Source organism: Trypanosoma brucei, chromosome 6 (genome assembly GCF_000002445.2).
Source record: "Trypanosoma brucei brucei TREU927 chromosome 6, complete sequence".
In the NCBI taxonomy this organism is placed as follows: Eukaryota; Euglenozoa; class Kinetoplastea; order Trypanosomatida; family Trypanosomatidae; genus Trypanosoma; species Trypanosoma brucei.
Window position 1 is genome coordinate 1,065,972 of NC_007279.1, and position 24,379 is coordinate 1,090,350.

General features: G+C 45.2%; 10 protein-coding genes across 10 annotated transcripts, besides 7 other annotated features; all 10 read right to left on the reverse strand.

The window, feature by feature from the left end:
- Window positions 1–10,712: part of a sequence feature (sequence corresponds to BAC RPCI93-2N9) that runs on past the window's edge.
- On the reverse strand, window positions 53–1,954 carry Tb927.6.3570 (tubulin-tyrosine ligase-like protein, conserved; the record flags this gene model as incomplete). Its single annotated transcript, XM_840382.1, has 1 exon — window positions 53–1,954. One exon carries the CDS (start codon window positions 1,952–1,954, stop codon window positions 53–55), a length of 1,902 nt encoding a protein of 633 aa, XP_845475.1.
- Tb927.6.3580 (ATP-dependent DEAD/H DNA helicase recQ, putative) lies at window positions 2,340–5,081 on the reverse strand (the record flags this gene model as incomplete). Its single annotated transcript, XM_840383.1, has 1 exon — window positions 2,340–5,081. One exon carries the CDS (start codon window positions 5,079–5,081, stop codon window positions 2,340–2,342), a length of 2,742 nt encoding a protein of 913 aa, XP_845476.1.
- Tb927.6.3590 (hypothetical protein, conserved) lies at window positions 5,354–8,689 on the reverse strand (the record flags this gene model as incomplete). The annotated part of the gene is made up of 1 exon (XM_840384.1): window positions 5,354–8,689. The coding sequence occupies one exon, from the start codon at window positions 8,687–8,689 to the stop codon at window positions 5,354–5,356; it is 3,336 nt and encodes a 1,111-aa protein (XP_845477.1).
- Window positions 8,723–8,759: a microsatellite.
- Window positions 9,144–10,463, reverse strand: Tb927.6.3600 (hypothetical protein, conserved; the record flags this gene model as incomplete). Its single annotated transcript, XM_840385.1, has 1 exon — window positions 9,144–10,463. One exon carries the CDS (start codon window positions 10,461–10,463, stop codon window positions 9,144–9,146), a length of 1,320 nt encoding a protein of 439 aa, XP_845478.1.
- Window positions 10,713–24,379: part of a sequence feature (sequence corresponds to BAC RPCI93-4F7) that runs on past the window's edge.
- Tb927.6.3610 (hypothetical protein, conserved) lies at window positions 10,961–11,998 on the reverse strand (the record flags this gene model as incomplete). Its single annotated transcript, XM_840386.1, has 1 exon — window positions 10,961–11,998. The coding sequence occupies one exon, from the start codon at window positions 11,996–11,998 to the stop codon at window positions 10,961–10,963; it is 1,038 nt and encodes a 345-aa protein (XP_845479.1).
- Window positions 12,696–12,719: a sequence feature (AT_rich).
- Window positions 14,087–15,358, reverse strand: Tb927.6.3620 (zinc finger protein, putative; the record flags this gene model as incomplete). The annotated part of the gene is made up of 1 exon (XM_840387.1): window positions 14,087–15,358. One exon carries the CDS (start codon window positions 15,356–15,358, stop codon window positions 14,087–14,089), a length of 1,272 nt encoding a protein of 423 aa, XP_845480.1.
- On the reverse strand, window positions 15,887–17,503 carry Tb927.6.3630 (sphingosine phosphate lyase-like protein, putative; the record flags this gene model as incomplete). Its single annotated transcript, XM_840388.1, has 1 exon — window positions 15,887–17,503. One exon carries the CDS (start codon window positions 17,501–17,503, stop codon window positions 15,887–15,889), a length of 1,617 nt encoding a protein of 538 aa, XP_845481.1.
- Window positions 17,800–17,864: a microsatellite.
- Window positions 18,750–20,435, reverse strand: Tb927.6.3640 (hypothetical protein, conserved; the record flags this gene model as incomplete). The annotated part of the gene is made up of 1 exon (XM_840389.1): window positions 18,750–20,435. The coding sequence occupies one exon, from the start codon at window positions 20,433–20,435 to the stop codon at window positions 18,750–18,752; it is 1,686 nt and encodes a 561-aa protein (XP_845482.1).
- Tb927.6.3650 (ADP-ribosylation factor, putative) lies at window positions 21,848–22,399 on the reverse strand (the record flags this gene model as incomplete). The annotated part of the gene is made up of 1 exon (XM_840390.1): window positions 21,848–22,399. One exon carries the CDS (start codon window positions 22,397–22,399, stop codon window positions 21,848–21,850), a length of 552 nt encoding a protein of 183 aa, XP_845483.1.
- Window positions 22,466–22,507: a microsatellite.
- Window positions 22,724–22,752: a sequence feature (AT_rich).
- On the reverse strand, window positions 23,136–23,966 carry Tb927.6.3660 (hypothetical protein, conserved; the record flags this gene model as incomplete). Its single annotated transcript, XM_840391.1, has 1 exon — window positions 23,136–23,966. The coding sequence occupies one exon, from the start codon at window positions 23,964–23,966 to the stop codon at window positions 23,136–23,138; it is 831 nt and encodes a 276-aa protein (XP_845484.1).

Genomic DNA, 24,379 nt, shown 5'->3' on the forward strand with positions numbered 1-24,379 from the left:
TTCGTTCCCGCAGAATCGCTTTATACAAGGGTGAAAACATTTTTTTTTGTAATCAAGCCTCCAATGCCCACATATCGGCTTTGGTTAAATTAACATGCGGTGCTAAGACATCCACATCAGCTAGAGGAAAAGATGTTGAGTGGGAGGTGAGAAGTGGCGGAAAGATTCGACGGAAGCCGCGGCAGTACGCCAGTTCATCCTGCAGGCGCAACCACACTTCTTCCCTCTTCTCCAGATCCCCCAGTTGTGTGGGATTATAATGGCTCCGGTGATGGCCCTTCCAACGATGCACCGATTCCGCAGCTTCTAACGTAAGAGAGTCGCACAATCCCATAGAGTGTAGACGTTGCTCGTCAATTACCCCCTTGAGACACTCCAAGGGCCGCTCAAAAGGTTCGATCATGGCGAGATTTAGTAAGTCAGAAATAATGTTGGTTTTAACGGTATAGTCGAATGTAGATGTACTGGCGAGAGATGGTAGCGTATTGACTTCAACAAGCCATGGTTTCAGACTCGAATCTAACATCATATCGAAACCGTACAACTCAAAAAAGCTTCCAGGTGAGAGATTGCTTTTAACTCCTTTCGACATTGTTGATTTGACAGCTAACAGTGTTTTTACGATTACCTGTGCAATACTGTTCCACACATGGTCAGACGTTCGCATTTTCGGTGGCTCCGTGGCACAGATTGTTGACACCGACCGCTGTTGTGCTACAGGGCATAGCGAATCAATATGGTTCCAAAGCTCTTCCATGCTTTTCTTCAAATGTAGTGCTTGAATATCACGTCTTTCTTCACTTGCAATGAGATCAGCATCTTCTAAGTTCTCTTCCGAAGATCCAAATTGCTTCCCCTTCTTTACCCACTTACGTCCAATTGAGTAGTTCGTCAAGTCACGAAATGGGTCAAAATGAGACAAAGAGACCTCCACAGGGTCACATCGGGTCGCCTCATCGGGTGCGCCTTCGTTATACTGTTGAACGGCTAATCGAACTAATCCCTCATCGTGAAGGTACACCGTAAGTGGGTCATAACTAGTAACAGCAACGTAGAGGCGAAGATCCATCTTACGCCCCTCCAAGAGCAGTGGGTCATCCACGTATTCCTGCACCACATAACTGCGGTTCACCAACGATGGGCTCGTTAAGACGCGTCGCTCCATCTTCTCCAGAACACGCTTCCAATGCACGGAGTTCTTTTCCCCTCCGGGACAAACAAATATACCTTTTCCACAGCTTCCCCTCGCAGGTTTCCAAATGAAGCGCTGCGTGGGTCTTGCTTGATCCATTGCCTTCATGAGAGATTCTTTCTGCTCGGGGAATATCCATGTTTGGGGGAAGAAATCAAATACGTCTCTCTTCACCCCTTCCCTTTCAAGTGACTTCTTTACACGGTGAAGCCGTTGCGCCAAACCCAGTTTACAGCCGAGTGTACTGTAGGTGCGTGGAAAGTGATTAAAACGCTGATGTGCACAAACCATCTGCAATGCTTCGGTGCTGCTCACTCCTTCTACACCCATAATATGTGGAGATGTGAGTTGGACAGCACCTCCAGTGTTCCCCGCGTCTGTCTTAATGGGTGCCGTAGGCCGAATCATCAATGAGCGCCCCCAGAGTAGATTACTGGGGATTTTCGGCGCTAAATGTGTGTGGAGTCGTTTGAATCCAGCCTTCAACAGTGGCAGACGTAGGGCATAATATTCACACGAAGGAGACGTTATACAGAACATTGGTGAGGCCGTGCTGAGCGAGGGTGCCCTATAGGCGTAAGATGGGAGATGATCCCTCATACGTGGAAAAACGAAGCTGGGTTTACGGTACTTACTTCGACTTGGTTTCAGGTAAATGGGCTGTTCCGCTGGTACGGTGTCTTGCTGCTCTGTAGGCATAACAGACGCCCCCACCGTTGGGGATGCGCATGGCCCTCGCAGCGATCGGCACAGTTTTATCATGAGAAACTCGGATACAATATTATGTTGTATCTATAAGAGCTGACACGCCACTTTGAACCTAGTGAAAAGAGGTGATGATATGGGCGTACAAAGAGCGGATGATATGTGAAAATAAGTAAGTCCAAAAATTTAATTAAATCATTACACTCATCTTCACCATGCACATTTCTTTACAACATTCACGAACGAGTAGAACCAAAGTTCCTCCATAGTGTAAAAGGAAAAAAACAAGTGTATTTGCCTCTTTAAAGTGTCCCCCACTTGTCGTACTGACATGTGTTTATAACTGCACGATTAAACGAGAAATCAAGCGAAAGTGAAAACAGTAGCCGTTGCAGTTGGCGTATCCCGTGGTCCGTAAAACATCATCCACTTTCACATTTTTCTACGTTTCTTCCTTTTCGTCCAAGTTGTGTGGTGTAAGTAACTTTAAAATCAACTGCAAATCAAACTCCCTCAGCAACCCAAAGTGGGGAGAACGCACATACCAACTCAGAGCAAGAGGAAGTTCACCGGCATATTTGCCGCGACTTGTTAGACTCTTCGGCAGAACGCCAAGTAATGCCCGAGCGGCCTCATAAGAACCGTTAATTCGCGTGCGGTTCTTCTCCACAAAGTCATTTAATGTCATTACAGCATCCACTTTGGTCAAACTACGCCGCGGCGCCTGCCAGCACGGAATTCCTTCCTTTTGCAAAAGAAACTCAGACGATAAGTTGCGTCTCGGATCCCATTCAAGTCCTGCCCGCACACTATCATGCGTTGGGCACCGCAACACGGCAAATGTCAATTCGAGAGATTTGACGAGAGACTCAAGGCGGTTGTTATACAGCGACCATAGGCGCGTTGCTAGCTCTTGCCGAGCAGTGGGTGAAGAAACCTCAACGAAGCGATCCCCAACTGTTATGACATAACCTGTCGGCAGTTTCTGCAGTGACACGAATCCCGAGGCGGAGAGGTCATCAAGCCTAAAATTAAAATCATTGAGAGACATATTCAACGCATTCGCTGCATTCACAACGCTCTCCATTCGCTTGTTGTTTCGACACGTCTCGAAAACACCATCTAACGCCTCGAGCTGAGCCAATGCGCTGCCAACACCCGATTGAACGTCCCGATCCCGCTTGCGCTTTCCACTTGTTGTTGTGTTGATTTCAGTAGACCAACGGATGACACGATAACCAGTTGGTGACGTTCCATGGCATGCGGTCAAGACTCCACTTTCCAGTGTAAGCATCATGAAAAGAACAGTTTCCACCGTCTCTTCGCTCATCATTAGCTCTTCCGAAATCTTTGACACAGACACCACGATAAGTTTGTCTCCAAACCTAGTAACGGGGCTGGAGAGAATGTGAGTCACAACCGACAGCATCTCCGTGGGGGACACCAGGGAGGAAAGCAGGCGAGAGCGCAGTGCATAAAAGTCGTATGGGTTGTACAAAAGTCTGCAAATGGATAATTTGCCATCACGTCCAGCGCGACCAGTTTCTTGGACGTAGCTTTCTATTGAGCTTGGCACCGACGCGTGAACCACAGAACGAATATTTGGCTTATCAATGCCCATTCCAAACGCAACAGTCGCAATCAGTACGTCAATCCGATCATGCATAAACTGATTTTGGCACTTTGTTCGGGCATGCCGTTCGAGTGCTGCATGATAACTTTGGATTACGAGGGGTCTCCCTTCAACACCAGAAGTGATATTTTCCACCGTTCCGTTTTGTATCTTTTCATGAGTGGCGCTGGTAAACAATAAAGAACGTGTTTTATCCCCCTTTTTCCTCGCTTTTCCATTTTGTGCAGCCCCCAGCTTGGACGAGAGAAATTTAGCCAGTTCATCGGCGTCGGCCCGAGTTTGTACGTACACAAGCATCGGTTTTGGAAGCTCGAGCACTGTCTGCAACAGCTTCTCCCGCAAATCACTGTGAGTGGGAGGAGAGTCCTTCGTTACGTTTTCACTCAGGAGAGAAACTGCCTCCAATTGGAGGTTTGCTCGCTGATAGGGTACAACGACTGTTCGCCTAATATTGAATGTCGACTGCAAATCATCGATTACTGATGGCGTTGCCGTTGCTGTGAGACAAAGAAATGGGGGAGAAAAATCTCCTCCCAAGACTATATCTTCAAGCACACGATGAACGTACAGGAAGGATGGTCGAAAATCATACGCCCATTGGGAAACACAATGGGCCTCATCAATGCATATGAATGCGATACGGTGAACTTGACCCTTCAGTACTTGCCGAAGCTCACGGTGACGTACAATCTTTTCAGGTGATAGAAAAACCAAGTCAATATTACACACTGGGGAAGACAAACTTTCCAAGAGATCTTTATCACGTGCACCCGAGGTAGCTGAGGAAAGAATAACTGCCTTCAAGGAGCCATCCTTCGTAATCCTTTCAACCTGATCGGCCATTAACGACAGCAAGGGAGAAACGACCACACCAAATCGGGAGCACGGCGCCGTATATTCCGGTAACGATACATTTTCTAATTGCTTCTGTTTCCACAACATGAGCTTCTGCTGAAAGAGCAGTCTGTGAACAAGAATTGGCACCTGAAAGCAGAGCGTCTTTCCCCAGCCAGTGGGAAAGACAGCAAGAGTGCTTTCCCCTTGCAAAATGGCAAGCACAGCCTCTTGTTGTCCTTCACGGAACTCGCCCGAGGACACACCCAAGTGGCTCTGTAACAAGTAGCTGCAAATGGGTATTGTCGAAGTGTTGGAACGTGGAGTTTCCTTGAACAGTCTTTCTAAAGTAACCTGCAAAATGCTCTTGTCGTCCTCGTCAACACCCTTTCGAATACAATTCATGGGGAAAGCCGCATTGGCAGGTAGTCCAACTGGGTTCTCATCTTGTGGCACTGAATGAGCGACATGACAAACTGTGAGTCCATTGCTGTTATTTCTATGGTCTGAAGGAGGAGTGTTGCAGAAAGTTGATGCTCGACGTGGCGCCAAAAACGGAACACGCATCAAATACTCCTCTTCCTCCTTCTCTTCCTCTGTATTATTCTTTTCATCGTGTACGAGCTCCACATTAACAGGGGTTAAGGCTTCCCCTTCAGAAGGTGTGTTGTCGCTAGCTACATCGTCGAAAAGAATCTCTTCATAACTATTTTGCATCTTATGTGTGCCTGCCCTCCAAAGGCTGCTTCCCAGTGCAGGCAACGGAGGTGATGGGCAACAAAGCCGCTAAAGTGGTGGTAAAAAGGAGAGTGAAATGAATATATATATGCAAGTATATATCACCCGAAACAACCAGAAAGTGCTATATTTTACAGAAAAACTAACGTTAACGCAACCTCAAGAAAAATTTTACGTTTTTGTTTTTTTTCGTTCTGATTAGCATATATCCAAAAGGCATATTTGCTCCACCCGGTAATACACTTACAGCGCTAAATGATCTCATCGCAAAATTGGACGACACTGGCATCGGCATCTGAGTCTGTTTCATACAGGTCCCTCTTGTTGTTCACTTCATCCGAATCATTCTCAGCATCACAACACTCACCATTTCCCTGACTTTCCATATTCCTCCGTGCAACCATTGCTCCAGCCTCACAGCGTCTACGTTCCAGTTGTAAAACAAGTTTTGCATTGGGATCATGGAAGGGGACGTGATACCGGAACCCTAATGGAGTGAGCGTGCAACTACCGTCACGGATCACACAAAGACCCCGTTCCTGGCAGGCGAGAAGGGCATCGTAGACACTGGTAAATGAAGTTCTAGCTAATGTATCCTGTGGGAGTACACGCATGGCGGTGCGAACCTCAACCATAGGCAACGGGTTAGGGAAAACTTCGTTTCGTTTTAGTGAGTAATCGAAAAGATTCAGAATGGGGGTAACCCGCTTGTGGAAAGAAGCACCATTACTGAGTGCAGTATCAGCCGTCGCAACCTGCGTCAAAGAACTTTGTTTTTTTGCTTTATTATCGACATCATCCGTGTTTTCAACATCCTCAGCTGTTGATTTGACAAGTTGCATCACACTCTCCCAAAACGTCGGCTTTTCATTTCCAAATGTTGCATGTTCAGCATCCTCCACACTTTCACAACTTGGCACTCTCTCGACATTCGCACTTTTAGCGCCGATGGTACAGCCCACACCATCGGTGGGATGTATATCTCCTGGTACCTCACGGTTACCCGTTACGACATACTCCAACAACGCGTCCTGTGTCATGGTGGAAATATAATGGCGAAGTGTGTTCATTATGGTCATTACTCGCGCAGAACTGAGTTGAAGAGACTCAAGAAATGACGACATTCGAGATATGGCACCAAAATGGATCCTATACAGCCGTAAACGCTCCTTTTGTTCAACTTCTTTGGCATTTTTGGTTTTTACATTCATTTCGGTAAGAGTCATGAGAGCCTTTTGCATATTTTCTTGCGCTAGCAATCTCTCCCGAGTATGCCTTTCCTCCCTTTCCCGAAGCCGCCCCTCTCTGATATTTTGTATAAAGGCGTGCTCCCTCTCCCGTGATTCGTTACGTAATCTTAAGTTTTCCTCAAACTCCGCTGCCTTTTTGAGAATTTCCTCTGTTCTCTGTACAGACGCAAACACCTGCACTCTCATTGCCTCTTCCTCACGTCTTTGCTGCTCCTCACGCCCCCGGCACCGTAACTCCATGGAACTCAATAAGCAACGCTGCATGTTTAAAAAAGCACTAAGTAACAGTTGATCATTCAATTCTCCCTCATCGATCGCCCTTTCGACAGCTGAAGCCAGCAGCGACGCGGCCAATTCATCTTCAGAGACAGCACAAACCAGCTCCATCATTTGTTCCTGACCAATAAAACTAAGAACAAGTCCAATTGATTGCGTAGGTGACGGGAAACCATTCACTACATAAAAATTTTCTAGCAGGGGTACACCGCCAAGCCAAACATTAAGAAGTGATTTGTAGACGCCTAGCGAAAACTGTTGCGAGGTGTAGCTCTCCGGAAGGCGCAGCGCCAGAAGTCCACAGCACTGAAGCTTGTGAGTAACTTGCACTGCCGCTATCAGCGCCGTGTTACTTTTGTGCCCTAATTTAGCGGTAACACTAGCTCCGTCGCGATTTTCAACACTCCCTTCACAAGGCACCCAGATGTATAAGGTTGACAAAAGTGCATGAAGAAAACACTCCCAAGTTGCAGTGGGGGGTCGTGCTCGTCCATCAAAACTGTTTTTTACGGCAAGAAGCAAACTTGCAATCGACTCAATTGCTTTTTTAATCATTTCGTACATAGACCCATTAGAGGATGGTGACAGCCATATAACGAGACAGAGGGCTTCCAAAATGAAGCCGCAGCGACAACATATGTCATCTTCTGCTCGCTCACAGTTTTGCTGATGGGATTGGCTCGTTTTGCCCTTCTCACTCCTTTTCTTCCCTCCAGAGGCACTCGGCTGTGCGCAGCTTATTGCTGCGGCAGGTGTTTGCTGTGAATCAATCAGCGTCAATAGTTTCTCCAGTAGTGCCATTGCATGTGTGGGCGACAGAATACCCGACTCAACTAAGTTTAACTCCCGAACAACGTCAATCTTATGTCTAAGCCGTATACACTGTGAAAGAATGGATAAAGGTTTCACAAACCGATCAGTTTTTTCCGCAGTCGATGGAACTATGAGCGATGCGTTCACGACAGCACACCACAATCGTGCCTCCAACTCAATAGAGCAAGCAGATAATGCATCTTCTCTCCACTTAGCTAGTACTCTGTACAAGAAAACATACACCAAAACGCTACCAAACGCATCTTCATTTCTTACAACACGATTCACGCAGTATCGTAGAAGGCGTTCGAGGCGCTCAGCTGCCCATGTTGTCAATGGATTCTCCAAGAACACCAATTCCGTCAAGAGGGACATTTTCTCACCATGTGTTTGTACAATGTCGATGAACACGTCCAACACTGGTACATCCAAACAAGGTATGAGTGCCATGGGGTGCAATGAGGGAATCAAGTGATCGCCGTACACACCAAGGATTCGCGATGCCAACTCAGCATCACTTCCAACGACATGTTGGAACTTCTCGACACCATTCATCAATGATAAAAGCAGTTTTACACAATCTTGTGGAAGGACCACATCAAGTGCGGCGCGGATCATGACTTTAGGGACGAGAAAAGAAGACGTCTCGCGCTCGCCGTTCCCACTGCCCTGTGGTACTTCTTTTTTTGGTGTCCCCTTCACCTTCTCTGTGCGATTTCTTCGACCCTTTGTCTTTTCATTCCCAGTTTTGCACGCTGTCTGTGGTAAACTGAAGAAAAAGCACATCGAGTCCACATCCAGTGCTCCCGTCAGAGCGAACAACTTCAAAGTCAACGGCGAGTTTGGAAGAACCTCCTTTGCATCCTTTAATGTGGAATGAAGCGGATACGATGACAATCCGTGCACATAGCAAAGCCCCTCGAGCAACAGTTCCATCAACTGGGGACACGGTTGCCTTCCCTCTGAGCCACTCCTTAGCGACGCACAAAGAACGGGGAATATCATGTTGATCTCCTCACATTTATCAAGCGCAGACACACGACCTCTACGTTGAAGATGGTTCAGTAAACTAATTAAATTTTGCGCCATTGAGCGGCAACAGGGCGACGATGGGTTGGGAAAAGGTGGACGCCCAAGTGCATCATCCAGCTGCCGAACTGCCAAACACGCGTGTGTTTTAACCTCGTCCACCGTCAACCTGTCGAGTTCATCCGCATTGAAAACTTGCTGTGATGTCGCAAAATTCATCCCACAGTTACACGACCATACGTCCTACACCTGTATATATATATATATATATATATATATATATATATATTACTTATATCAAAAGGGTAAAGATTAGTTTCTCACACATGAGTTTGTTAGCGCAGAAACTGCCAGATGGTAAAAAGGAAGGGGACAGAAATCTGTCCCACCGCTTCAACGGAGGGATGTAGAAAAGCTGAAAGTTACTGATACACACTTCCTCAAAAGCTCGTCGGTGAGGCAGAGAAATAATGTTTTCACGAAGAAACTTAACACGTTGAGTAAAAAAAAAATGTGATGAAAAGTGTTGATAGAGGTAGAAAGGGTGAAAAAAAGACGAGGAAGTAATGCCTTATTTATCCCACAGTAAGCTCACTTTCTCTCCCTTCTTTTAAAAAAAAGAAAATAAGTGAGAAGTGTCGAAAGGTTATAGGGAAGCGGAGTGAAAGTGTTCCTACGATGCTAGTTCTAGCAAGAAAGCGTAAGAGTAGCAGCCAGCCTCCACTGCTGGTAGCGTTGGGTAATCAATGGATGGCCCAAAGAAGCGAAGGAGTCGCGCTCTTAAACCATGCTCAGCGGTTACTCTGTTAAAAACGTTGAACATTTCACTCCGTGTGGCACGAACAACAGAAGCCGCCACACCACCTCCGGATGCCACATAATCATGCATTCCAAGCAATGCCACTTCCTGCGCTACGACTACAATAGAACCTTTGCCACAAACACCTCGAAACAACATGACCTTCAACAAATTTTGCCACTGCTCAGGTGAAGACAGTGTGTCGAAACGGTGCTCCAGAAAAACAACATCCTGCTGACGCATGCTTAGTTCTTCGATAGGTGAATTTGTCGTTTCACAAGTGTTGAAAACAGCACTTGCATGGTTTGCTACCAGGTTTTCACGCACTCGGTTAAGGAGTGACTCATCTGATTCCGCGAAAACAACACTTTTCGCCGTCATTACTGCTTGAAGTGCAGCAGCTCCACCACGATCGTTAACACACAAAACGCGCTTACCATGGCATAAATCCCTAAGTACGGCACGTATTCGACGATGGGCTGTGTTGATAAGCCAACGATTACTTGATGTGGTGGGATATTCATCTCTTGGCAACCACATGTTACTCGCGCCATTTTCCATGTATGTTTCGGGTAGAGTTATGGTTGGAGTAATAAGAGTTAGCTTTTCGTGATCCTTTAGGTGTGGAGTATCCAATAGTACCTCTTCGACTCCGTGCTGCCGCAGCAATTCGGTTACCGCAGGAACAATCCGTTCTGCACCCGCAGATGTTGCAACCACTCGCGCAAAGCTGGAAGAAAAGAGATCAACGTAAAGAGAGGGAACACCATCTGCATAACCATTCACGACGCGGTAGGCATTGGTGCTGCCGGTCCTTACATGACGGAAAACAGATTGTCGTCGCCCCCACGCCTCTTTAACGCGATTAACGAAAAAATCCTCACTAATCCTTGGTAGGTCCGTCACTACTTTAGGTGTATGGTGAAAAATATCAACACGCAGCAGCGCTGGTTCATAAAATGCCAGCGCTAGCAGCTTCCGGTGATCCGCATCTCTTAACTCCACAACACTTCCTGGTTCTATCTCACGTCGAGCAAAGTCAAGACTATGAGAATCGAAGGAGCTCAGCGGAATGGAAAGTTGTCGGCCACACGTGACTCGTCGCTGCTGTCCCACACGTAGTTGCAGTTGCGGAAACTTTTCTGCTGGTGTGAGTCTGTGGGTAAGCAATGGTGTAAACACCTTGGACCACATGGCAGCTGGAAGTTGTGTCCTCCTCCTATGTGTTAATGTTTCTTCCCTTATACTACCGCACAATATTTTTCCTTTATTGCACGGCTATATTCATCCGTTCATTCATTGTTCGTCCGATTAATTCACAAATGGCGGTCCCGGACACAAGAAAGATCAAAATATGTGGAGAAAAAAGAGGGGGACAGCAAGGATGTGACCATAAAAAGCAAGTTTGAAAAAGAAAATGACGTGCACACCGCAGAGTCCAATGATCAGTACACCTACAGGTACACCAAAAAAAAAAGTATAAGGAATAAAGGGATAATGATGAAAAAATAGAGAACTGTGTTGGAGCACTGACCGGAAAAACCGACCGTCCCCAATTAATGGCAAGAAATTGGTTTTTTTTGTCGCATAAGTACACGCAGGACAACTGCATCCACTAGTACACCGCCGCTTCACACATGTAGTGTCAAGCATCACTGCACGCGGGAAAATGAAGAGAAAATCATTCGATATCATTCGAAGTGGTCGTGCTCACCTCCTGCAACTTCACGAGAAAACAAATAACGCGATTCCCACATATAATCCTCATCCTCTTCTTCATCGGTGAGTTCATTGGCATTTGTGAAAGAATTACGGTGGCTACGAGGAAACATTCTCTTGCCTTTGTGTTCTCCATAGTCAAGTGTGAGTTCCTCGCCCACATTAATATCCCTTGCAGCCCGTACAACAACTGTAGCAGTTGGAAGCGACACACAAGCAGCACATGCAGGTGATGAGGCACTGTGATTTAACATGTCAACAATTGGTACGATGGCTGACGTTACCGTATCTGTCCTAACGTCATCCGTCCGTATCACCTTCAATTTAAGCACACGAGCACGCACAACGTAGATGGAAGTAAGAATGGCACTGTCCAATTCGGACGGATGGGCATCGTAAAATCTGTACTCCTCCTGAGGGGCATGTAATAATATGCAATCTCGCAGATTCCACGCGATCTGCTCGATGGTGGAGTGCACATTTGACCCACACCCACCTTCCGAAAAGTATGGTGCCTCCAAACCATAAGAAAGATACTCAGTTAAAGGAAGGGAGCTTACGTATAAATCCGCCTTGCGATCTTTTACAGGTCCTAAAGAAGGATTTCCAATACCGACACGAGTTTTGAGTTTCATGACGCTCTGCCAAAAGTACCGAAGCGCAATGGACACGGCAAGCGACGCCTCCACGGGGGAGAGTGTTAGGGTTACAACTTCATTTTCGTCTGTTGACACGGACGCGGTAAGTGAAACGCGGTCTTGAGGAAAATCGGGCGACAGTCGCCACAGCCACATCGTTGCCTCGGGGAAAAGTGTGGACCGGTTCCAGCGGCGTAAAGTGCGAGGGACACGAGACGCATGAGGGAAATAACAGTTACGAGAGGGAACAGAGAGCAACAAATCCCCTTTTCGAAAACAACGGCGCGCGAATAATCCACGGACGCTATCATGTCCCCGTCTCGCTTGTAACATAGGTGCCGCACGAGCCCCCAACATGTGAAGCAGCGTCATGCCGTAACTTGCGGTAAAAGGTCCTTCTGGTTGTGGTAGTTGGCACCAAAACAGCAGTAATGTAAGAAAGATACTAATAAATAATTGAACTTACACATAGGACAAGAGATGTAAAACGGAAAAGAATGAAAGATGAAGAACAATGTGCGGAATGTTCCTTGTATCATCATTTCATCGCTCATACTCGGTAAATATGTCAGATATACAGCACAACTACAATAGAACAAGAATTCAAAAAAGCAACAACTAACCCCACAAACCGACGTACTCTCTGTCAAGGGAACACTCTTTCGATATACTACAGTTGCTACATAATGAACAAATACAAAATAGAGGGAGGGAATTAGGTAGTATAGAATCAAATATTCACCGAAAGATGGTTCGTATCTCTCTTTTAAGTGAAATCAAATAGCTGCACGTGCAAGACATGGAGGAAAAGGCATACGGCACTCACGTGGACAGGCCTGCGATTGTGCAGTACGCTTGTGACACACTAAACGAACACAAAAAAAAACGTGCATACACACAGGGCAGAATGACTATTGATATCTGAACCATCTAAACGCTAATTGATCGACTTTTTTGTTTTCACGCATTCACTCACGGTTGAAACATACAGATAGTTCAATACGACGAAGCAATTTTTTAAAAAAACATTATAAGTAACACCAAGATTAGCGCTGCATGATACAACTGCTATTATTATTATTATTATTTATTACACTCAACCTCGAGTAACAGCTGGGGGAACAAATCCCTTGTTGGTGTTGAGTGTCTACAGGACGGAGTTTTTAACATTTGTTCAGTGTCCCTTACACGCAGTATAATACAATGAACAGGACTTTGATTCCCTTCCACTCTTTCCGTTAATGTGCCCACTCATCGCGCGAAGAAAAAAGGGTGAGGAAAAAGGAAGGAGGCACCTCGAAAAACGGATGGAAAAGGGTCGAAAAACATGTAAAATATCGCGAAAATGATGTTTGGAAGAAACATGTGAATCGCAGGAACAAACGCAAGAAAAAGAACCACAAGTACAAGTACCCCACAATAAGAGGGAAAGGTTTGTGAAAGGCAACGAAGCAAAAAAAAAAATTGCATATGGATATAAAAATACGTTCACAATTCACCTCCAACTAACGGTAAAGAAAACAAAAAAAAAGTCCTCACGAGCACCCCAACGTAAAGGATTGATTAACACTCGATTTTTTTTTTTAAAAAAAGCGCATAAATGAACGAAAAGGAAACACCTCTTTACCTCTTCATCTCGATATATCCATTGTTTTCGTACTTTACAAGTCTGACAGCGTGCTATCACCATTCCTTTGAGTGTCGAGCCGCCCTGACCTTAGCGGTAAAAAATTACAAACAACGCATCAACGCATTTATGTGTAGTGAGGAAAGAAAACCTTGACCCAAACATGAGGTTAACGAAAAGTAGTAGAACCCAGATAACAACTGTCCCACAGGTCCCACAAACGGGAAAGAAAAAGATATTTACGGTCTGGGCGGGTGCAGTGAGGGATCCATCTAAAGATGTACAAACTTTTTACAAATAATTACCATGAATCCCAGGTGCGCCATATCCCCTCATTGACAAAACGGAGGAGCCAGAAAAATTACCGCCGCTTCCGCCCGAGTCCGTTTTAGAGACATGAGTTGACGAAACGGAAGTTGCCTTCGTAGTGGTTGAGGATTCTTTCGGCTTCTCCGACTCGAAGTAACTATTCACTCTTACTGACGATTTAATCGAGGTTTCCCCAGGTGCAACTGACACAAGCGTACATCCGCTCCCCGACGGCGCAGTGGTGGGCTGATCGTTGGGAAAAGTACGAGAATAATCGCGAGACTGTACGGCACCGCATACATCGAATTGAGTGTGAGAGGCGCTCGGTGGCAGAATAGCGCTATCGTGAGAGAATGCGGCGCTGTGGCAAGATCTGCTGCCAAATCCCATAAACGTTCCCTCATTGAGCACTATGGCTTGATGTCCAGGACGGACGTTTACATCAACCCTTTCGGAGATTCCAACTGCCCCTGAGAAATAAAGAGGTCGTAAATTTGGTCCTTGCGTGGGTTCAAGGCTATTGTCTAGTGAATCACCTTGTCGATACAGCGCACTTGTGTCCTTGTTCCCAAGAGCATCACTGAGGTGTCGAAAGCAGATGATGCATCATCGTTTCCACTTAGTGTCAGTTGCTCTACTTTCAGGCTACCAGTATCACAACTTCTCTGCCGTAAAGAGCTATGGTACGGATCCGGTGTAGTGCTGCCACTCGCATTATTCCAAAGTACCTCGACACTGGGAAGACTATACACTTCTGCTGGCGATGCAAATGATACACAATTAAGTACCTTCGGCTCAGCAGTCGAGGTGTTTACAACATCACAGTGTCGATGGAAGTTGCAGCTACCTACGTTTCGTTGCCTAATCGAAGCCTCCAACTGCGCCACGCGCAACTGTGTCGCATGTAGCTCCTCCTGAAACTTTTTAATTATCATTTCTTGCTCCACCTGCTTTCTTTGCAGGGAAATGTTGATATCGTCAGGGGGAGGTGAACATGGCTGACTTGCCACAGGTAACGCTGCATTACCAGTGGAAGCTAACATGGCATTGTCATTCTTGTTTTGTTTATTGCAACGTTGCTCGTTTGTCACGAACTCACGCAAAAACGCCAAATCGTGCTTAATTTGTGACACCTCCGCCATCAGTGGGTCATTTGACGCCTCAATTGCAGCTGATGATTCTGGTGGTGATGCGGTGGCTTCTTCTGTTAATGGATAGTGTTGGACCCTACGGTGACGTTTTATCATGTGAGAATTTAAGGATGAGTTAGAGGGATAGCTGTTGCCACAATATAAACAAGTGTGTAGCTGCTCCGTTATTCGAGAATGACCCCTCCAGCGTTCGTGCGCGACCTTACGATTAGTTGGGGAAGCGTCTTGTCGTTTCACGCCGCTCATGGAAACAATCTCTCGCAGTTCCGCCAGTTCTGCAAACACCCGATCACTTTCCTCACGCATGTCACGAAGTTTTTCTTCAGCTCTTTTTGCCTCAGTTTCCAGCATTTGCTGGCGGTACGAAAGGTACTGAATGGTGCACTGCATCGTACGACTAACTCGCCTCACCAAGTGATATGCCCTTTTTGAGAAAAACCATTCCAGAGGGAGGTCAAGTTCCTGCCAGCCGATTTGTCGTATCATTGATTCTTTCATTGACGTCTGAGTTCCTTCCTCAGAGCTGTAAAGCGCAGGCCCATCCACAACGGAAAGAAATGCAATATCACATGGTGGCTGGTGCAACTTAAATTCAAAACCCATCGCCGCGAGTCTAAACCCAACCCTAACCCTAACCCCCCTCATCAGTTCATTAACAATGCAAATAAAGGGTAAATAAAAAGACACACATACACATAGACTTGAGAATAACTCACACGTGTAGAATACGAAGTAACAAGCAAAAAACAATTAACGGAGCGACCAATACAATTCGTCGGCGTGAGGGGGGGAAGTCATGGCAATTACCAACTTATGTAGACCTCATGGGCAAAAAGTGTTTCGACCAATATATATGTATACTCTGTACTCTCAACGATAAAAGAGAATACGCATACGAATGCGCCCTCGTTCTGACAAACTCAACGATATCACCAAATTATAGTCGCACAAGGGTGTTGTTCTGTCTCCACCAGTAAAAACGGAAGGTGACATTATTCCTCAGGCAGCACTATCTTATTCCCATTTCACACTCACAGTGATGAGACCGAGTGAATGGGTGTACGGCTATTTCCTCCGAGGAAGGTAAAATAGTTAGGTATCTTTAAGAAATTATATAAAAAACCCTTGGGAAACACCAATAAAAAAAGCGCATCTCGGCATAACCAACTTTTTCTAATGTTCGGTGCTGTAGTACTTGTTGAGAAATTCTTTTAACACATCCTTTATTATAGTTCTGTCGCTTACCTTCTGCTGTGATCCGTAAATAGTTGATTTAGCGTTGACAGCACCGTGGCGTCGGCCATTCTTCGTTGCATCCTCATATTCCGCAAACATTCTGCCACCAATCTCCGTAACGTCCTCTATAAAGCGATCAGCAACTTCCCCAACCGTCTGCAGTAGCGTGACAGAAAATTGGAGACCAGATGGAAATTGCAAGCAGTTCAGAACCCAACCTCGGCTACGCAACTCTTCGTTTAAAACGAAAATGTCAATTATGTTACTTCCAAAGGCAAAAACACAAGCGGTTGGTTTCCCAATAATGTGTATGTAAGGCAGTTTGGATAACGCATCCGTGATCCTAATCCTCGTTTGTACAATCTTCCGGCAGCAGTCCACATAACCCTCCTCTCCGAGTCGTACCATTGATGCCCAGGCGCCAGCAATGACGCTTCCATTCTTTGAACCACAAACTGCTGGGGAACAGTACATGCCACCAGGCCAGTCCGCTACGCAACAGAACTGGTGGGACCGCAACTCCTGTGTTCTGTAGAGAACAGTCGATGTACCTTTGGGAGCAAAACCATACTTGTGTGTATCACAACTGATGGAAGTAACCCCGGGGAGGCGGAAGTCCACAACCGGTGCCGGTAACCCCGCCTTCGCCATGAATGGCACAATGAAACCACCCAAACAACAGTCAACATGAAGACCAACGTTGTGCCGGCATGCAATCTCTGACAACTCCTCTATGGGATCAATGACACCGTGAGGAAATGTTGGTGCCGATCCTACAATAGCGACTGTGTCATATCTGATGTACTTCTCCATTTCTTTCGCGTCAACCTGCTTCGTGATCGGATCGACAGGTATCTTTACAAGATTAATGCCAAAATATTCCGCACCCTTATCAAATGCTGGGTGTGCTGTGATGCCGACAATAACAGAAGGTCGCTCGATCCCCCGGCGAGCCCGTCCCCAATCACGATATGCCTTTAGAGCCATAACAATACTTTCCGTACCCCCCGATGTAACGGTACCACATGCGTCGGGAAGTAGGTGGCCGTTGAACATGTGAACGACCATCGACACCACCTCAGCCTCCATTTTACGCACAGCCCCAAAAACATCAGAATGCAGCGGGTTGCTCCACGCAAACATCTTAACAACACGGTTCAACAATTTAGTATGGGAATGCTCTCCATGATACACTGCGCCGCTTAGAGTGCCATCCTCAAAGGTTTTATCGAGATTTTGGTGAAACTCACTAACCAGGTTGATCACCTCCTCATCTGAAAAACCCTCCTTCGGTAGCCGTTTGGCTTTAAATTCTCCAGGTTTTGACGGCATCTTTATGCCTTCGGCACTTTTCTTTACTTCCTTCTTTATAATGGGCTCTACAAAGAACCTCACAACGCGCCACTTTGCGGCATGTAACCGCTTAATGATGCTGCCGTCACGTGCCACATAAATTAGGACTTTGGTTGCAAAGATAGCGCCGACGGTGAGACACACGATGTGTGACGGTCTTTTCCCCTGAAGACTCCTGTCCAAAAAGCATGACAGCGACATTTTTGTAAATGATGCTAAACTTTATGTGAATTATTCTTCACACGAGAAAGCGAAAAAAGTATTAAAAAGGCGTGAAAACAACAACTGAATGACAGCACAAAGAATGGGGAGAACTAATTTTTTTGCTAGCAGAACTAATCACATCCTTCGTGTTTCTACTCGTTAATCCCGCACCTCTCTTATTCATTTTCCCCTCTTCTCCTCCCCCCTTCCGCTTTTTTTATCGAGTCCACTCTATCTTCGTCTCAAAACAATGCAGCACATGAAATAACTCTATTTTTTAGACACGCACAACAAAAAGAAAAAAAATTGAAACAGAAACGGAAAAGAAAGCGAAAAGTGAAGAAAAAAAAAGGAAAGAGGAACGAAGCGCCGCCTCTTCGCCTCTCAGCGTCTTCTCTCTCCTTTTTTTTTACGCTGTGAATTAACCGGAAGATTCCCCGACGTTTTTTCCACGCGTAAGAGCAAAGTTAAACACCAAGAGAAAAACTGACGGTACCTCATTGTCATTGTCATGGGGCACTAATAAGGCGGTAAATAATCATTTTTTTTTTAAAAAATGAAGTCAGCAGTATTTATTATGAAAGAGTGGGTCTTTATTTTTTTAAAATCCCATAAGCGGTGAAATTACAACCCAGAATTAGAGGTTAAAGAGGAATTGAACAAAAAGAAAAAAAAGTTGCTTCGGGCTACACAAGCGGCCAAACGCGTTCCTCAAGGCGCCAAGAAGGGGGTGTAGGAAAATGTCGAAAGAAAAAAAAAAAGAAATGACTGCACAAAAAAAAACATGTACAGTGAGCCAAGTAGAGGCATTCAAACAGCAAAACGAAGCACAAACGTACGCACACACACACATTATATATATATATATGTGTGTGCATGTATGAATATGTGCTACGTGAAAGATTTTTATCTAGTTAAAAACAACGGAAAAGAAATCCGACGCAGAGAAGGTGAAAATAATAAACAAAAAAATTAAAAGCAAGAAAGTAAAGTTGTATGACACGCACATACGAATATAAAGAGACAAACCTACACAACATGGAAGAAACACTCACGAGTACCTGCCATCGTTTCGCATCACCCATTATTCCACGATCCTGTTCCTGCGTTTCGGCAACATTATTCCCAGTAACAAAAAAAAATCTAACTAACACAACCCCTTCGCATAAACAAGTTTACAGTTTTTTTTCTTGTTTTAATTTATGTGGAAGAACGTTACAAAGCACTTTATTTAAATAACTACTCAGCACGACACAATCAAGGATTCCTTGGGGTAGAGGATGAAACAGGGAGATATTCGCGGATGAAGGCTAGTAACCAGATTTCCGTAGTACTTTCCATTTACATTAATGCCGAGTGAACCTTCATCTACGCTATATGTGAAGGTCAAAACGTCACCGATACAACACACAGGTAATTCCTTGAAGGATTGACCAATTCTACCAATGCCTCCATCAACAACACCGAGTTTTGTGGGTTTCCAGTAGAACCCTCCTGGAACAAGGGAAGTGTCTGTCCTTTCAACCACACCGACAAATGATTTGTCAAACCCCTTTCCGAGCTGGACACGCCACGTCACACGCCCACGCTCCTCAGGAAACAAGCGCGCAATTTCCTCCACAGTTTGTTCAGTACGGATACCAATTTGCTTTAAACTATCGGCTTCATTGGGCTGAGCAGTTACATGAACGACACTGTTCAACACCTTCAAGTCAATGCCTTCACGCTCCGTTAATGTGAAGCGTCTACCTGTTCGCAGTGGTATCATGCTACCGTCTTGTGCGCAAACATTCAACACTTTTCCCGATTGTGGTCGGGAATCGTCATCCACTTGTGAATGTGGAATACATCTCCTGAGGTTTGTGTCCCTTCTAATGCCGTTTTTGGAATGTTCTTCCGACCTCAAATCTAGAAATAATTTAAATTGAGGTAAACCAAAATCACCAACCTCAAAAAACTTAAAACCAAGCCCTTCTACATCCGGAGTTTCTTCACTGAGGTGGTACGAAAGATATGATCGATTCTCTAATATCTTATAATCTGAACAACCGCGTTTCATGTGTTGCAGTAGAACAACCGACTCATTAATAGCATTTGCTTTTGCCAACACCCTTCCCCTACATTGATTTAAGGAGGCATGGCCGGTATCGCACAACGACCCGAGGGCTTCAAGAAGCTCCTTTTCACGTTGTGACACCATCATCTGTAGTTGGCTAAAGCGTTCTTTTATTGATTTCTTAACCTCCTCTAAGGAGTCAAAGTATCTTGTCGTCACGACATTTAACTGATTCACCTTCTTTTCTAATCTCTCCTTCTTGTCTGTCATGAGGGTAATCTCACCGGGAGCTCTATTCCTAAATATGGCAGCCGCCTCTGGTACGCTAATGCTTTCATGACCGTTATGAGGGCCGGTGAGCAAACAATATGCGCAGCAAAGACTTTCACAAACCTTGCAGTAAAACTCTAATCGATACTCTTCATGGCCTTGAACGCCGCAGCATCTATAAAGCTTTCGTGTTTCTTGAGCGTCATCAAGTGGGAAAAATGTATGGTGGCGCTTCGTGGCGTTTTTGTGCACAGCAGTGTTGCAATCCATGCAATAAGCGCCTGCACATTCATCACATTGTATCGCAGCAGCAACCTCTTGGCACCATTGGCAAACCGGTTGCTGGGCGAGGCCCTCAACTCTCGCCTTAACGTAAGCCCTAAGTTCATTGTCCACTAATTTCGGTAATGTTTCATTGTTAATGTGCTCCTGTTTGGTGCTACAAAGAAGGCAAATGAAATCTCTACCTTCCAAGCATTCCAACCTCCCTAGCACACAAGATGCGCAAAAGCTGTGTTTGCAGCTGAGCGTGACGGGATCGTGAAGAATTCCAAAACATATCCCGCAGGTAATAGTGACTGGTATCCCCGGAACCTCCGTCATCGTTGAAGAGGTACTGCCGCAATGAGCGGTTCAGGGGTGGAAAGAAAAAAAAAAAAAGAAAGGAACCACAAACGGAACTCGCTTTTACCTCTAACGGGAGAATAATCTAGGGGGTTTAATCCAGTCTTTTTTTCCCCTCCTCAGGTGATGAAGAATTGAAGCGAACAACTTTTTAAAAAAGCAGTCAGTAGGGGAGAAGAATGAAAATAAAAGTGTGGCGAGTACTCAAACAAGCAGCGGACCATTCAACACACAGAGCGAGGGCAACCAGAAAGAGGGAGGGGGAAAGGGGAAAGGGAAGGTGGATGAGTTTAACGTGCTCAAAAGAAATAGGGGAGAAGAAAACACCCACAATTATGCCGCAAAAAACTTTCTTAACAAACACCACTGTGCTCCCCCCCCCCAAAAAAAAAAGACTCAAAAATATGGTCAATTTATGAATGACTCATGGTAGCGACAGAAGGTGTAGTGTGAAGAAAGCCAAGTGTCTCACACACAATATGCCGAGGGAGACATTTAAACGAAAAAGTGACCGTACAGTAAATATTTTATCTTCTCTTCACCCCCCCCCCGCCATTTGCGTGTTTGCTTTTCTTTTTCCACGTACAAATTTGTAAGCGGCACATTTTTTTTAAAAAAATGGACAATTAATGTGGCTTGGAGACATGGCCCACACACACCTTTGCATTATTTTTTTTTGTTTCATTTCTTCCTCCGACTTGTCCATCTTCACACCTCCTATCCGGACTCAATTTCTCTTTATTCATTTTTCTAGGGGCCCTCCCACATTGTCCTCCACGTAAAAATATAAAGCCAGAGCACAAACAAAAAAATTCAAATGGTGCCACCACAAAATGATTGTTTCCCTTACAACGGCAAAAGCGTCAAAAAAAATCAATGAAAAAGTAAAAGGGAAGGAGTAGACTTCACAAGCACTTCATTTCGCTCCCCTCTCGCTCATTCTAACTTCAAACGGTACCTTCATCCTTCTTTCACACACACCTTTGCACGTCCCTTCTGTTCCGACCACAATAATACGCTCCGTAAAAACGTATTTAATTCCCCCTCTTTTCTCTATTCATGTCTTTCCGACCGCATCTAAGCTCAAATGACAATTAATTCACCCATCCTTCCTAACGAAAGAAACAATATTATTAATATCAATAAGAAGAGTCACACACACTCACACAACCAAAGTGTCCCCATTATCGGTTACGCTTTTGCAATGCAATCGCTCAACCAGAGGAACCAAAAGAGGGAAGGTAGTGGCAGTGACATCAATGTTATATATGACATGGAGATAAACGTAAACATATATGAATATCATATGTGAGTGAGGCATGAGCGTGTCTATTGAAGTCTTCCCCCAGGAAATTATTTGCTTTCAGCGCCTTACAGACATCAGCTTCCAATTACGGGGCACAAGTGCTAAGTATCCATGCCACGCCTTCCTCCAGTCCTGCTCCCGTTTTGGCGCTACAGCCTTGGATGTGCCACTTGCGGTCTCGGAAGTCATGCAAATGAAGGCATTCTGCGATCGCCTGAGCATCTTTTGCGGTTGCAAGATCTTGTTTATTCGCAAACACCAAAACCGGAGCACCTTCAATGCCCTTTAGAACATCCACAAATGCAGCGTGAGATTCTTCGAGTCGGCGGTGGTCAGAAGAATCCACCACGTACATAATGCAGTCCGTGTTGCTGTAGTAATCCTGCCAATAGTCTCGCAGCGCCCGCTGGCCACCGAGATCACATAACTTAGCCCGTTTATTCCCACGTGTGAGTGTTTTGATATTAAACCCTTGCGTTGGTCCCTCAGGTGCGGCGTGGGAAACTTTTCCCTCCACAGGCACCTCGTCTTCTCCCAATGCATTCAGTACGGTAGTCTTTCCAGCGTTGTCAAGTCCCACTATCAGTACACGCGGCTCATTATCACGTTTCGCACGGCTACGGATCCCCTTAAGCATTATCAAATAGATTACCCTTATTCCTCTTTCTTTTTTCTTCTTTTTTATTGTTACCTTGGTGCTCCTCACAGACACAAGCACACACACACACACACACACACACGCACAAAGACAGAGAGGCACAAACAAACAGTAAAACAGATACACAATTAAGCGGGACTACCTTTGAGAATACGATGCCCCCTGTAATGTTCTTTCTCCTTGTTCTCATCATCACATCTGTGAGTCTTCTTCACGCTGTGCAGAAGAAAGTGTTCGATCTTCACACAGTCAAAAATGCTTCACAAATATTAGTAACTGTAACGTTCGAATAGGAGATCAAACAATAAATACAAAAAAATTAAAAAATAAAAGAATGAAACACCAACACACGAAATACGGTAGAGAAGAAAAAAAACATAAAATCAAATTTAAAAAAGACGATAAAACACAAAAGTATTTTCCGGAAACCAGAGTAAACAAGTCGACAATTTTTTGCGACCAGTTAAGAGAAAAAGGTCATTATAATGTGATGTGCAGCTTCACTTTCCAAAAAAAAAAAGATCAGAATGCTGCAAGCATTTCTCCTTCGGATAGAAGCGCTTGTGTTCTGTAATGACACGCAAATGTCGGATGTACTGAATAATAAAGGAGCCAGTGATGCAAAAATATCCTCACTCCATTTAATATCCTCTTTGTCCTGGCGGGCAAAATCAGGAGGAAATGGAAGTACAATTGTTATAAAGCATTGAGTTACTCAAGAATTGCTGCTACACGACACACACAGTTTGTTCTTGAGACACGTTGGCAATAACTCAATGCTGGAAAGTGTTTGATCCCTTGCACCGATGGTATCAGTCAGCCACTGCTCCAACTCAGTGGAACGTCCCACAAGATCTGCTACCTCACGGTCGAGAACGGCTATTTGGCGGGCGTTTTGTGCCCCCAGTTCCTCCAAATCGCGTTGCTCCAATTCAAGTTGCTCTCTTAGTTGCGCAACTGCGGCAGCGTATTCCTCCTCCTCCTCGCATCTTTCTGTTGGTGGCCCGGGGACCACAACGGCGGGGTTCAGCGCCCCTGCACCCCGGATCATGCTGGCTTCGAGGGCTTTCTTAACATCCTTCTCGAGTCTCTCTTTCTCGCTGTGAAGTTTTACGATATCCTCCTTAAGAGCATTAATGCGTATCTGAAGGGAAGTTGCGGCATTATCGCTCTCCCACAATTTTTGTAAGTTATCTAACTCCTGCAAGTGGCACACCCACTCGGCAACTAGGGTTTCCGATTTACTCACCTGTTTCTGTACATGCTCAGTAAGCAAAGTCTCTTCCACCTCACTTTGACGAATAGTGTCCGCACCAGACATTAGTTGCAACTGAGCTTGACGCTGCTCTTCCAATAGATGATCGAGTTCCTTTTTCAGTTCAACCTCACGTGCCTCACTCAACACCCGCTGCTGTTCCAGCTGTTGGTGCTCCTCTGTGACAAACGACAGTCGTGTTTCGGCTTCCTTCCGTTTCATCATCACCACACGCCGGCGAGTTTCGACAGCATTGAGATGCTCCATCAGTGAAGCAACAGACGACTCCATAATTACAGTACAGCGAAATATATGTATATGTGTGTTGTTGGTTTCTTTCTGGTATGATATTCTCCTTCTTCTATAAACTGTTCTTTTTTCGTTCCGTATGTCAACCACGCCCCCCCCTCACAACGTGAAAAAGAAACAAAATAGGGTAGAGGAAACAAAAAAAAATGAATTATACGACAACGAAGACACTGTTTAGTGTCACACGTTCACTCATTATTACAAAGAGGATGCGAGGAGAAGGAAGAAAGCCACCAGTAAGTCACTTCCCACACACACTTATGGAAGCGAAAAATTTTAAAAAACATGTGAGTGGCCACAAGCACCACTATCAAACAAGGAATTAAGGGGATGCGCCCCGTGTATGTCTTTTGTACATAAACAGCACCAAACAATAATATTGAGTGCCCACAAAG